General features: G+C 45.3%; 1 protein-coding gene and 1 long non-coding RNA gene across 4 annotated transcripts in view; one reads left to right on the top strand and one right to left on the bottom strand.

Annotated features, from left to right (window-relative positions):
* ADK (adenosine kinase) overlaps positions 1–13,926 on the bottom strand; it is a 196,500-nt gene extending 182,574 nt beyond the window's left edge. The window contains exon 1 of one of the 3 annotated variants that reach the window (XM_083738500.1): positions 13,754–13,926. In XM_083738500.1, the coding sequence (XP_083594626.1) occupies positions 13,754–13,815 (62 nt within the window). In that variant the 5' untranslated portion in view covers positions 13,816–13,926. Of the gene's footprint in view, positions 1–3,592; positions 3,960–8,636; positions 8,784–13,753 lie in introns of those variants that run through there. The other 2 variants (XM_083738502.1, XM_083738501.1) reach the window with 2 other exon arrangements.
* Positions 8,870–11,724, top strand: LOC310844448. Its single transcript, XR_014564137.1, has 2 exons — positions 8,870–9,041; positions 11,561–11,724. It is a non-coding gene; the product is annotated as an uncharacterized lncRNA (long non-coding RNA).
* Positions 13,927–13,928: the final 2 nt, after the last annotated feature.

Raw genomic sequence — 13,928 nt, 5'->3', positions numbered from 1 at the left:
TGGGCTAGGATTGGGGAGACATGAGTTCAAATCAATGCTCAACCATGAACCTTACAGGGTAATGTTGGGCAAGTCACTCAACTAACCGCAATAGAAATGTTGTGAATAAAGTGCTGAAGACTACCTGTTAGCTGCTCTGAGGCTCCTGGATCAATAAGTGATCAGGAGAAGCAGATCAACTTTGGAATTTTTGCTTATGAACACCTGAAGTTGCAAAAACATAGACAACATCTGAAGACATATCTTTGCTGTGCTTGCAAGATTATATTACTAAAATCTCTTTTGCTAATAAGTTATTATTCTTCTCCCCAGCTTCTCATGAGATCTTTAGAGACTGCCCAGAAGAAGTTTCTGCTGTGTGCGTCCATCGATCACAATACTTCCACATAAAAAAGCTGAGGGAATGAAATGGGAGTTTTAGGTAAGCATGTGTCAGTATTGAGGTTAGCACCCTGGTCCTATTAAGAAAGTCCCAAATGAATTAAATGGGGTCTGTTCTTGGGCAGGTACATCTAAGACTGCAATCTTAATCCAAGTGTTTTATAGTGGATGGAGTTAATTTGCTTTTTTCCTGCAACCCTTCATCCTACAAGTCAGGAACAGAGACGAGGAAGCAATTTTCCTCAAGTCACTGTGTGAGTTGCATAACTGATCCCCCCATGATATGATAATGTTGCACATCACTTGTGGGGCATAGTCTTGCAAAAAGAGTCAAATACACACACTCAGCACTTCAGCTGCCAGTTTCTTTAAAAGCAAGGACTACAGACATTAAATCAATCATAACGAAAGCTGTTCTATTCCTAGAGACATCTCAAAGCATGTTGGCTCAGTGTAATCTGGTTGTTGAACTGAATCATGTTTTCAGAGGGACACTGGTCTGTGCTGCTCAACTAGAGGCAAAGAGATATCTGATACACCAGATACTGTTGGTGCAAAGAAGAGTATCATAGAGATATCCTTAACAGATAAGGAAATTCTGGAGTTGCAACTTTATACTAGTGTACATGTTCCAATTTGTCCCATGGTGCCTGACAAGCTATGAAGACACCAGCTAATTTGGTGACTATTTGCACAATGGAAATTACTTAGGAGGATTCTTTTCTTTTCGAGAAACCACAAGGAAGCAATCTGCACAAGAAAGCTTGAACCATTTACAAAGTGTACCACTTGGGGCCGGAACCATTTGCTCCTAATAGCATTAAGCCTGTGTTGGAGGGAGGAGGAGGTTATTTTTGCCAATTCTTCCTCCTCTCTATTCTTCCTGAAAATGTGCTCTGGAGGAGGTGGGTAGGCTCTGGAGCAGCATGAGGTGATGTGCATGGTTGCAAGAAAATTGGTGAGTATCAGCTCTTGCATTCCTCCAGCATGGAATCACGTCAATTCCATGAATGGAAGCACACCTACCATTCACAGAACTGACATCACTTGAATCCAACTACTGGAATCTCCAAGAGCTGCTTCAGTATCAAACTTTTTAACTGATACACACTGCAGCCCTGGATTATGTACATACTAAAACTCAAATTTTAAAAGCTGATATACTTTGCCAAATTTAAGTGCCTAGAAGGAAAGGGAAGGAAGCTGCCATTGATTATCATCATACAGGAGACAAATGTTAACTCTTCAGATGCAGCCACATGTCTGGGTGATGGTCAAAAACTGCATTGCGTTTAAAACAGAATTAGCCAAATTTGTGGAGAATAAGTCTCTCAATGGGTATTAACCATAGTAGCTTAACGGAGCCTGTGTTCAGAAACAGTACCTTTGTCCCCTAGAAACTGGGAGATGTTGAAATTGACTAGCAGAAAGTCAGACTAGAATTCAGTGTTTCCCAAACTTGGGTCACCAGCTGTTTTGGGACTACAACTCCCACCATCCCTAGCTAGCAAGACCAGTGGTCAGGGATGATGGAAATTATAGTCCAAAAGCAAGTTTGGGAAACACCAGACTTGATGGGCCTTTGGTCAATTGAGCTCTCATCACAACTTTATTCTTCCTTGAGGAGACCCTCAGAGTAGTATTTTACTCAGCAACCAAATCCAGATTTTAATGCACTTGTATCCAAACTGTTTTCAGCAAAACACTGAAGTCCACAAGAAAAACAATGTTTTCTAGTTTCCTCGAAGATTTGTAAATGGTCTGAAATACAGCTTGTGTACCATTACTGTTTTTTCCCTGCAACACACAGCTTCAGAATGCCTTCCAGGGGGCACTTTCAGTTTGCACAAAGATGGCTAGTATCATTGGACCCAACATGAACTGAATGTGCTTCCCGGAATTTTCTGCAAGGTTCTCTGCAATACAACCTCCAAGCACGCACTTTTATATCAGCAACAAACACCTATATTTTGGGGACAAGATACTGACAAAGCAGGAAGACAGCAGAATGCCAGAACACTTTGCTCACACTACTGCTGATGCAAGAGGTTCTTCTGAGCTACGGAGAACCGGTTGTAACTCGCAAGCTTGCACATACTCCTTTGCCCAAAGAAGCCAATCTTTGAAAACATCTGGGCCGAGAGATCTAGAAATTCAGAACAAGAGTAGCAAGCTTTGAAGAGTTGACTCTTCACTTTTTTCTTAATTGGGAAGCCAAATAAATTAACCGACTCCACTCCACCCCAGAATGGCAGGAGCCTGCCTTTGGGAAGAAGCGATGGCAAGTTCATTAAGTCGGTAATCTGATGCATAGGTATTTGGAAGTCAATGCCGGTTAATTAAGTTGAATTCTTTTTAGAAGAAAAGTGCTTCTGGCTTGCACTCTTTATAATGATTTGAGAAGTGAGGTTATTACCCCTCTATCATTGTCCATCCCGGGTCGCTCAGCCATTGCTTTTAGCAGATCAAGATGATCAGGTGACAGCAAAAACTGCAAGGTTTTTAGCAATTAGAATAAGATCTATTATTTGATTGTTGATGTAAACCCCCAAAATGTATTTTCTATAGTTTACTTTTTACCTCTATCTTCAGTACATTTGATTTCATTTATTAATCCCTGTTTAGGGAAGTTTTTAAATGTTTGGTGTTTTATCGTGTTTTTAATATTCTGTTGGGAGTTGCCCAGAGTGGCTGGGGAAACCCAGCCAAATGGGTGGGATATAAATAAAATTATTGTTATTTTTATTGCTATGGCTAGTGGCTGATGCAAATAAAGATTATTTTTCTTCTAAACTCAGCACGTGGATATCCTGAAGCTTTTCGCAGCTGCTCCTTCTTCTCAGTTACATTTTTTTAAAAATTCATTTTTTGCTGTGAGCCGCCCTGTAGTCTTCGGAAGAAGGGCGGCATGCACAATTAATACATCGCCACCATAGGAAGAATAACCGCGACACGGATATGAAGGCATTTCAAGGTGGGGAAAGGGAGCGAGAGGAAACAGGAGGGCGGCGGAGAGGATGCCAAGCCACCACCCCGCCAAAAGAAGATCGTGGTTATTCCCCCCCCCCGCCCCGCGCTCCTGCATACACACGTACACGCGCGTACACGTAACCCCCAACCCAATGCAAAGCGCCTCAGAGCCGGTTCAGGTGAAAGGGCGGCGGCGGCGGCTCCCTTGTCCCGGGGGAAGCCTCTCTGGCAACGGAGGTACCTCAGAGTGGGCATGGCGGCGCTGTCGCTCGGGGGGATCCTCCGGGGCTCGAACCTGACAGGCGGCGGCGGCGGCGGGCAGCAGGGACTTCCAAGCGAGCGCCGTCCTCCGTCTCCTCGACACGCGACGCCCAACCGCTCCGCCTCTCTCTCCCTCTCCCCACAGCGGCTCGACTGACGGACTGAGCCGCCTCAAGCAGAGGAGAAGGAGGAGGCCCCGCCACCTGCCAATCCCCGCCTCCCGCCGCCGCCATTGGCTGACACGCGGTGGGCATGAGCAGAAGGGGAAAAGCGCGGGCCGGCGGCCGCTGGGAGCCACAGCGCGCTTCAAGGCGGCCGCCGTTCGGGCGGCCTCGAAACCGCCGGCCCCGGCAAAGGGGTCGCGCCGTAGTGGCATTCGCGGGTCGGGGGAAGGCGCGGGGTCCGCCATGCCGGGTGCTGGCGGAGGCGGAGGGCGCCATCTTTGCTGTGGGCAACTGACAAGCGCGCCTAATACCGTACAGCCTCTGTCTGCCTCACCACACACACGCTTTCTCCACCCGTCGTGGCGGCTTTCCCTCTTCTTAAAATTAAAAGAGAGAGAGAGAAAGGGGGATTTTCTCGGCTGCCGGTTTCAGCCAGGCCTCCCTTCACGTGGCGAAACAAGCAGGAGGAATGGGGCCTCCCTGACAGAGCCACGCCACGCGTTGCGTAACCGGAGTTATCGATTTAAGTTTCTGGGCACCAGAAAATGCTGAACCAGCTTGACTGGGGCACCAGAAATGCTGGCTGACGCAGTTTAGACGACAAAAAAATATATATTTTTGGGTGGGGAAAACGTAGCACAAGTCTGCGCAATAGTCCACAAAGCCTTCTTCGCACACAGGTTGTGGAATAATCCTCGCTTGCCCCATCCAATGTCAACAGTTTAAAGGCCAATGGCCAAAAACGGGGACTCGGGATTTTAAATTCCACCAAGCTCCCTGGGCTTCCCCTCCTGGACAAAGAGCAACACCTCAAATGCAATCTTCAGCACCCTCGCTTCACCAAATGAAGCTGCTCGGATCTGTCTCATCCGCACGCTAACTATGGTCGAAAGTGCTTGTGCAGAACATGGTTTTTCATCATTGGACACCTGCCACAGGTGGCATCTTGCGGCATCGGTGAGGAGTTGCAACCGAGGCGGTTTTGCACATAAAGTTTCCGAAAGCAAGACTCCGTCCCTAGCTGACGCTTGGTTGTTTCCTCTGCCGGCTTCCTTCTATATGGGCTCATCATTTTAGCTAACTTGCCAAGCCTCAGAAGGAAGCTACGGGGATTTCTATAAACAAGATGTGCAGTATTCGTACGTATGGTCCAGTCAGTATGTGGACTGTCTCTGTGGACGGCCCCTCTGAAAATTGGCTGCCCAGATAAATTTGTGAGCATCCTTCAGCTCCTCCATGATAATATGACAGCAACAATCGCAGATAACAATGGCTCTCAAAGTGAACCATTCACAGTGGGATCAGGTGTTAAAACAGGGTTATGTTATCGCCCCAGCTCTATTCATTATTTTCACTGCCATGATCCTACACTTTGTCGAAGGGAAACTCCCCACCGGAGTAGAAATCATGTATTGAACAGATGGAAAACTCTTTAATCTGAGCAGGCTGAAAGCAAAGGGTAAGGTTACCATAAATTTTGTCATAGAGCTTCAGTATGCTGATGACAACGTAGTGTGCGCACACTCAGAGAGGATGACCTCCAAACCATCCTAAATAACTTCGCAGAAGCTTACAAAAAGTTTGGCCTATCACTCACCATCCAAAAAACCAAAGTGCTACACCAACAAGAACAAAACAACCCCTCTACAGTGCCACAAATCCAACTCAATGGTGTAACATTGGAAAGTGTTGATCACTTCTCCTACCTGGGCAGTTATCTTTCCACAAGGGCCGACATTTATGCCGAAATCCAGCATTGCCTGAGCTCTGTGAGTGCAGCTTTCTCCCGATTGAAGTACAGTTTGAGGACCGGGACATTTGCAGGCAAACCAAAATGCTTATTTACAAAGCTATTGTACTACCAACCTTACTGTATGCTTGTGAAACATGGACCGCTTATAAACACCATCTCCAACTCCTTGAAAGATTCAAGCAACGGTGCCTCTGAAAAGTTTTATATATCACTTGGGAAGACAGGTGAACTAATGCCAATGTACTGGAAGAAGCAAAGATCACCAGCGTCAAAGCAACAATTTTTCAACATCAACTTCGTCGGACTGGTCGTGTTGTGCGGATGCCTGATTATCGTCTTCCAAAGCAACTACTCTATTCCGAACTTAATAATGGAAAGCGTAATGCTGGTGGTCAACAAAAGAGGTTTAAAGACTCTCTCACGGCAAGTCTTTAAAAATGTAGTATAAACACCAACAACTGGGAAATACTGGCCTGTGAGAGCTCTGATTGGAGAACAGCCTTTACCAAAGGTGTCATGGACTTTGAAGATGCTCAAACTCAGGAAGAAGGGGAGAAATAAGCTAAAAGGAAGGCACATTTGGCAAACCCTGACCGTGATCAACTCCAGTCTGAAAACCTATGTCTCCACTGTGGAAGGATCCAGAATTGGCCTCCACAGTCACTTATGGACTCACCTTACTCGACTATGAGTGATCGCCAAAGAAGAATAATTTGTACATCTGTTTGTGGTTGCCTATCTCCAAAGAGTAAACATACCAGTAGTTTGGTCCAGTAGAAGACAGCATCCACATGAAAGTAGGAGTGCAGTACTGTTTTGCGGAGAGTTAGATCCCTAAATTATTGCAGAAAAAAGTGAGTACAATAGCCTTTACGAACCTCTTCTGCTTTTTTTTTAAATGCTGTTGTGTAAAGGTATGATTGGGCTATTTGTTTTGAGATACACAAATTAATTTATTATTCTAACAGATAATATCAGTACAAATAATAATATATGCAGCAAAACTAGCCGGACTAGAAAACAAGTGGTTTGAAAGTCCCTTGTAATATCTTTACTTCCGGGGGGGGGGGCCCACAAAGAACCTAGGTAAAGGTAAAGGGACCCCTGACCATTAGGTCCAGTCGCAGACGACTCTGGGGTTGAGGCACTCATCTCGCTTTACTGGCCGAGGGAGCCGGCGTACAGCTTCCGGGTCATGTGGCCAGCATGACTAAGCCGCTTCTGGCGAACCAGAGCAGCGCACGGAAACACTGTTTACCTTCCCGCCAGAGCAGTACCTATTTATCTACTTGCACTTTGACATGATTTCGAACTGCTAGGTTGGCAGGAGCAGGGACCGAACAACGGGAGCTCACCCCGTCACGGGGATTTGAACCGCCTACCATCTGATCGGCAAGCCCTAGGCTCTGTGGTTTAACCGACAGCGCCACCTACCAAGGGACCTACCAAGCCTATTTGGATAGCTGGCCAGGAAGGATTTAAAGAAAAACAAATTCAGAAGCTGGGTTTGCAAAGGGGTATTGATGTTAGTCTGCTGAAAAAAACAAACCCAAAAGTCTTGCTGTAGCTTATAAACTAATTTTGCTATGGCCTAGAGTGCTCCATCAGAAGTACAAGGTTGAATCTGTGAACTTTGGGCCTTTGATCTGGTTGTCTGGAAAGCTAAAAGCAAATGATTCTGACCTTATTTGCTTCAGTCTGGAAGGCTACAATTCCATACTGTAGATGCAGTAAAAAAGAAAAAAGGAGATTACTTTTTAAAGGGATATATATATCTCTTTGTTATATGACAAGTGCTTGGCTTTAGGAAAGTAATCTGAGATTTAAGTTAGATGTGCATTTTCTGTTCCGCAAAAACTAATAGCCATTGTAGTCGGGGGGGGGGGTTCTTTTTCCCTCTGCCTCCTCCTTACAATGAAAGGTTAAGTAATTTGATATCTGCAGTGCAAAGGAGCTTTGCCCTTTTCAAACTAATTTAACAACTTTGAAGTTGTGAGAAATGCTGTCCTAAATTCCCTAAAGAAAATATTCAAGTAGAGAAAGAGGAATCTAAAAAATCAAGCTTGTTCAGTATTTTGCAATAAAATAAGGATGTTTATTCGCTAGCTACAAACTTCTAGAGGTGTAAATGTTAGTCTGCTGCAGCAAAAACACCACAGAGTTCAGTAGCACCTTAAAGAGATTAATATATGTATTATGGCATAACATTTCAGGAGCTAGAATTGCATCTGGGCTCAGAGTATCACAGCCCATCCTGGCCCTTTAAAGCAGTACAGTTCTAAGTCTGCACCCCACTGCACCCAGGAGAAATTGAAGCATCTCAGATAATGCTGCTAGTAGAGTTGCCAGCTTGCAACCTAGATGTATTGCCTCTTTATGGACATCAGGGTGGTTTGTGAATGGGAGATTTATAAATTCAATTGAGAGAGAGAGAGAGAGAGAGAGAGAGAGAGAGAGAGAGCGAGCGAGCGCAGAGTGATGGGATGAAAAGCATAGATCTCACAGAACTGCAGAAGCCTGAAAGAAAGAGGGGGTTTGGTGGCCATAATAAATTAAGAACAGACCAATTTTAAAGTTGTAGGGGCGGCGGTGGGGTGGGGAGGCTCACAGAGGTGGGGTTGCCAACTGCCTAGAACAAAAGTAACTTATTGGCTTGTTCTTTTGCCTTTAAAAACAACTTGCACTGCCTGATTAAGCAGGTGATTTTTTTTCTCAGCATGGAACAAACATAATCACCTATTAATCAGTGCACATCAAAAGGTTTAAAGGCACATATTTTAAAAAGCCACTTTAAAAAGTTGGCAACCTAACACACAACACTAGAAGAAACTGTTGGCAGCAGGAAGGCAGTGTCTTGTAAAGCTATGGAAAATTGTAGTACCTGACAAAACCGTTCACTATGAAGCTACCCAGGCCCAGCCATTGGTAGAGATCATTCCCAGCACTTATGCGCTGGTTTAGCCAGGGACCCTGGAAGTATTTTTATAGCTGGCAGGGAGAGGACTCAAAGCACAATATTAAATATTAAATTAAGAAGAGCTCCTGGCTGTTCTGGAATGATTACAATTCATGAGCATTTTAGAATATTAGAAGAACTAGAAACTCACTGTTCGGGAGTTGTTTATTCACTTTTGCCCTCAACTTTTCTCCTCTTTCTACGGATTAGCGCACAGCTCAGTTTGGCTCCTCCCTCCATAGCAGAGCAAAGCTCGCCAGACACAGACAGGAAGTAGTGTTAGAAATTCAGGCATCCAAATAGCTCCTTAAACCAAGGTTACAGTCGCCAAAACAGAATGTCTGGTTGCCATTAGGGGACGGGACGGCTCTAAAGTTCTAAAGCTCTAAACTGTGACTATCAGTTAAACATCTGGCTAGTTCTGGTGAGAACCTTAAGCTAGATTAAGAACTCTGATAACTTAAAGAAGAAAAGTCACTTGATCCGAGGACAGTCCACATATATATTGGCCCATTCCTACTTCTTTTTCTTCATGGTGACATGGACCATTCATAACGTAATAATACTCTTCACAACTGTGAGCAGGACAGTTCATTGCTCAGGCTGCAAAGAAAAAGCATTTTGGTTCCTAAAATCCATTCTGATTCTGCAGATATAGTGTAACTGATAGAATTCTGCAGGTTGTGGTATGAGTGTGTGAAAACACTCAAGATCCATTGATTCCCAGGCATGCACTTTCAGATGGTGCAGACGTTAGGCGTCATTCTGGCACCAAGTCACCTTCATTTGGTCGCAAATGGTCAATAGGCAGGTGCAAAATGCGCCCGGCAAATTTCGAACACTGACAGGAAGATGCCAGTTGCTGTTTGGAGAGGTGTAGGTAATGGCAGTAATGGCAGTGCCCAGGAGTGTTATCCACAAGTTCAGGTTTCCCCATCAGCTGCAGCCCTATCTAGAGCAGCCGTATCTGATCATGCTCACCCATGTTATAATTACCTGCAACCGGGACTACTGTAATGAGCTTTCTGTAGGGCTGCCTTTGTTGAAGATGGTCTGGAAGTCAAAGTGAATGCAAGATTCAGCAATATGGATGCCATTAAGTCTGAAGGCATAGTACCATTTGTGGACTAGTTACATTAGCCACCAGTACTTTCAAATCAAAATACTGGGCTGAACCTGTCAAGCCATAAACAACTTGAGGTCAGTTGTCTGTTCCTTCATCCACACAGTCCTGCCTGTGCACTGAAATCTGCTTCAGGGGCGCATTTACACTGGTTAAATTCTAGGCAGCTGCAATTTACCCTTACCAGCACAGCAAGTTTTACCATCTCCCCCATCTATGCACTGTTTTGAGAAGAACTCGATGGTGTTCATGTAACGCAGCTTTCGTCCTAGGGGCTTCAAAGCCTATATGGGGAAAGCCTCTATGTTGTAGAGTTGTAAAACAACTAAGATAAACTACTGACCTGACAGTAAGCTGTTCTGTATCTCCTTATTCCAGCCTTTCAACTAAGCATGCGAAAAGTCCCAACCCTTGCAATTATGACAGATAAGATGCTAGGGGGCGGGGGGGGGAGAGAACAAATTCTACCAGTTTACAAACATTCTTACTTGCCACAGATAACCAGCCATGTTGCTAATGAGTCAACAGTGTGATGCAGCAGCAAAAAAAGGCTAATGCTACTCTACGCTGCATCAAGAGAAATATATTTATAACAAAAGTATCATGACAAGAAAATTCTCTACTCTGCCTTGGTCAGCCAATATCTCAAGTCCTGTGTCCTGTTCTGGACACCACAGTTTAAGAAGGATAATGACAAGCTGGGACGTGTGCAGAGGAGGGCAACCAAGATGATCAAGGGTCCAGAAAACAAACCTTAAGAGGAGCGGTTCAGGGAGTTGGGTATGCTTAGCCCAGTGATGAGAAGACTGAGAGGAGAAATGATAGCGATCTTTAAATATCGAAAGAGCTGCCACCTGGAAGAGAGAGCAAGTTTGTTTTCTCCTGCTCCAGAGGCTAGGACTCAAACCAATGGCTTCAAGTTGCAAGAAAGGAGATTCCAACTCAACAAGAGGAAAAACTTTCTGATTGTAAGAGCTGTTTGACAGTGGAACAGACTTCCATGAGAGGTATTGGACTCTCCTTCCTTGGAGGTTTTCAAGCAGAGGTTGGCTGGCCATCTGTCATAGATGATCTAGTGGAGATTCCTGCATTCCAGGGGGGTGGACTGGATGACCCTCGGGGTCCCTCCCACCTCTATAATGTTATGATTCGATGATGATGGCATGTTTGCTATAAACCCCGTTTTACTGGAAGCCTTAGTTCCATGTATACAAGAGGGCTCAGCCTTCACATGTATAAGAAACACACATATGGAGGGCGGTAGCAAGCCATACATACATCATACGGATATTTTAAGGCACATCTGCAATATTCCTAAATATATAGGCAGTGCTCTTCATGATGAGGAACCCAAGGGCCTGCATATGCATATATGTATGGACATACGCATATTTGAGACATGTCCACAAATGTGCATACAGCAGTTTGGGGGGGTTGGGTGGCAGAGCCCCTGCCTCCTGCCGTAATTGCTTTATTGTTCACACAGAAGCAATTCCTGTTGTGCGATTACTGAGTTGAAGATTAACAACAAAACCCTGTGCAAATTTATTCGGAAGCAAATCCCATTTTTGTTCAGTGCAGCTGACTCCCAAACAAGCAAACAAAGGTTTCGAGTATAAGCTCACCTTAAAGACCTGTTAAAAATTCGTCTTTTTAAATTATTTTAGATGTGAATCATTGCACTGATTAGAAATGAAGCCACAAATTGGATCAATCTCCTTTCAGCACTAATCTCTTCAGATTTGACAAAATCCCTTACATTGTTTCTGCCCATTTGGTCTCCTCTAATTGTAAAGCTGCCCTGGCCGTCAAATTATAACAGTGTACAAAGTCCACAGTTCTGACATTCATTCCTCTGCGCCCCACCAACTCCTCCAGCCAACATTCTTAAGAGGGCACCTTTTCCTTCAGAAACTTGCCAAACTACTTTTTCTAACCTTCCCCCATTCTAGGCCTGTCCCTAATCTCAATTGGTCTGACATAGACTTTCTGAGAGCCACAAAGAGTATGTGTGGTATAGTGGCTAGAGTGTTGCATTAGGCCATGAAGCTTACTGCATCACCTTGGGCCACAGCCTGACCTGCCACACAGTAGATTAAATGAAGACATTACCTTGAGCATCATGGAGGAAAAGGTGGGCTATAATTGCAATTAAAAAATGAATAAATAATTTACACCTAAGGTGGATGTGCACAGTGGGAAAGGTCTGTATATAAACATGAGCACACAAGTGCATTTGTCAGGCAACCCTTGCCAGAGCATCCAGTTGGCTACTGTGAGACTAGATGGGCTTTGGTCTGACCCAGTGGTGGTGTTCTTCTGTTCTTAACCCAGAGCTTTATCACAAGTTTGGGTAGGCTTCGCCAATCTGGTGCCCACCAGCTGTTTTGGACTACAACTCCCATCAATCCCAACCAGCACATGGGAGCAGAGCAGGTGACAGCTGTAGTCCAGTTAGACTGAGTGGAGACACCAGGTTGGGGAAGCCTTTGCTAGAAAGACAAAGATGTAGGTTTGCTACCAGTGTTCGAAATTAGCCAGGCGCCAGGAGCTTTTTGCACCTGGCTATTGGCCACTTGCAACCAAATGAAGATGTATTGGGGCCAGGATGGCGCCTGACATCACCATCTGGAGGTACATGCCTGGGGATTATTGGATCTCAACTGTTTTCACACACCAGTACCACACACTGTAGAATTCTAGCAGTTATATTTTACCTGTACAATCAGAATGAATTTCAGGAACCAATTTGCTTTTTCTGTACAGCCTGAGTAGGAGCAGGAAATGTTATAGTTAATTGTTGTAGTTTGTCTTCCCTTACCACACCCCACTGCTCTGCTCACAGTTGTTGAAGAATATTATGACGTTATGAATGGTCCGTGTTGCCATTAAGAAAAAGAGGTAGGAATAGGCCAATATATTTGTGGATCAAGTGACTTTTATTCTGTAAATTCTCAAAGTCCTTAATCTTGCTCAGGGCTGTCACCTGAACTAGTCAGATGTTTAACTGAGAATCAGTCAGACCATTATTTGAAAAATAAGACTTTAGAGCCGGATTGCCTTAAAATGGCAACTAGGCATTCCTTTTTGGCAACTGAAACCTTGGTTTAAGGAGCTATAAGATGCCTAGCTTATACATCTGAGTTTCTAACACTGTTTGCTGCCAAATGTATATTTTACAGGAAGCTGCAGGCAGTTGGGACCCATGCTAACAACCCTGTCTGATTAACACACACATTTGCAAACACTTGTTTATTACCACCAAACTTCACTTTGCACTTTGTGCCTTTACAGTATATTCCGTGCACAAACCGTAACGTCTAAAGTAGCCCCGGAGGGGAAACTTTTGGAGCGAACCATTGATGCTGCCCTGTGAAATAACCTCTCTCAAGCCTGAACTTTCCCTGCTCTCCTCTTGCTAACGCTTCTTCCTCTTTGGTCACAGCTGCAAGAAGTTCACCAGAGCAGACATCCAGGCGTGCGCGATTAGGCCACGTGGAGCGAGCGAGTCCCTACACGCCTACCGCATAACTGTCACCAAAAAACAAATCAAATGGCGCACACCACGAACGCAGCCTCGGATTTCCCAGCCATTAGTCTTGTATGAACAATAGAACATTTCCCCTCCTGATTTCATTGCGCCGTCAAACGTTCCAGAATAATGGCAGGGGAGAGTAAGGAGGAAACAAACTGCCCGAATAACCTATTCTGGCATCCAAATAAATCACCCTAGCCGGCGTGCAAGAGGAAGAATGGCCCTCGGCTCCCTGAAGCGCAAAGGATCGCTTTCAGGGCAATGCGGACCGTGCTCGGGGCAGACTGCTCAGGGCAATGTAGACTCCTGCCAAATAAATCCAACCTTTGCTTCCAGGAGGAGGTCACTAAAAACCATGCCAGCGGGTAAGCGTTCGTGGTGCAGTCGGGGCCCCGTGCCATCTATGGGACTTATGGCACCGAAATGCCCCTTCCTTGCCCACCAGGCAACGCTGACCGACCTTGCCAGGCGCTTCCCACCACCCTACTACTCTCTGAGCCTCGAGGGTGGGCTGGGTGGGAGCGTGATCGGCATCTCGTTTGATCCAGGCTTCTCTAACTTACGGTCGATACGATCCCATCCCCCTCTCCTCCGTCTTTTCTCTCTTTACCTAAGCTGAATGGGCTCCAGCTTTTGCTTCTTGGCTTGGGGCGCCTCTTCTGCCATCTTCATGCTCGTCCAGCGGCCGCCTGCAAACTGCTCCCAGCTCCTATTATTTATTTATTTTGCAGACGAATTTACCCAGTTCCTTTCTGGAAAGCCGGCGGGGGGGGGGGCGGAGGAGG

The sequence above is a fragment of the Podarcis gaigeae genome (assembly GCF_964106915.1).
Source record: "Podarcis gaigeae genome assembly, chromosome: 5".
Taxonomy (NCBI): Eukaryota; Metazoa; Chordata; class Lepidosauria; order Squamata; family Lacertidae; genus Podarcis; species Podarcis gaigeae.
This window is presented reverse-complemented; position numbering and strand designations above follow the sequence as displayed.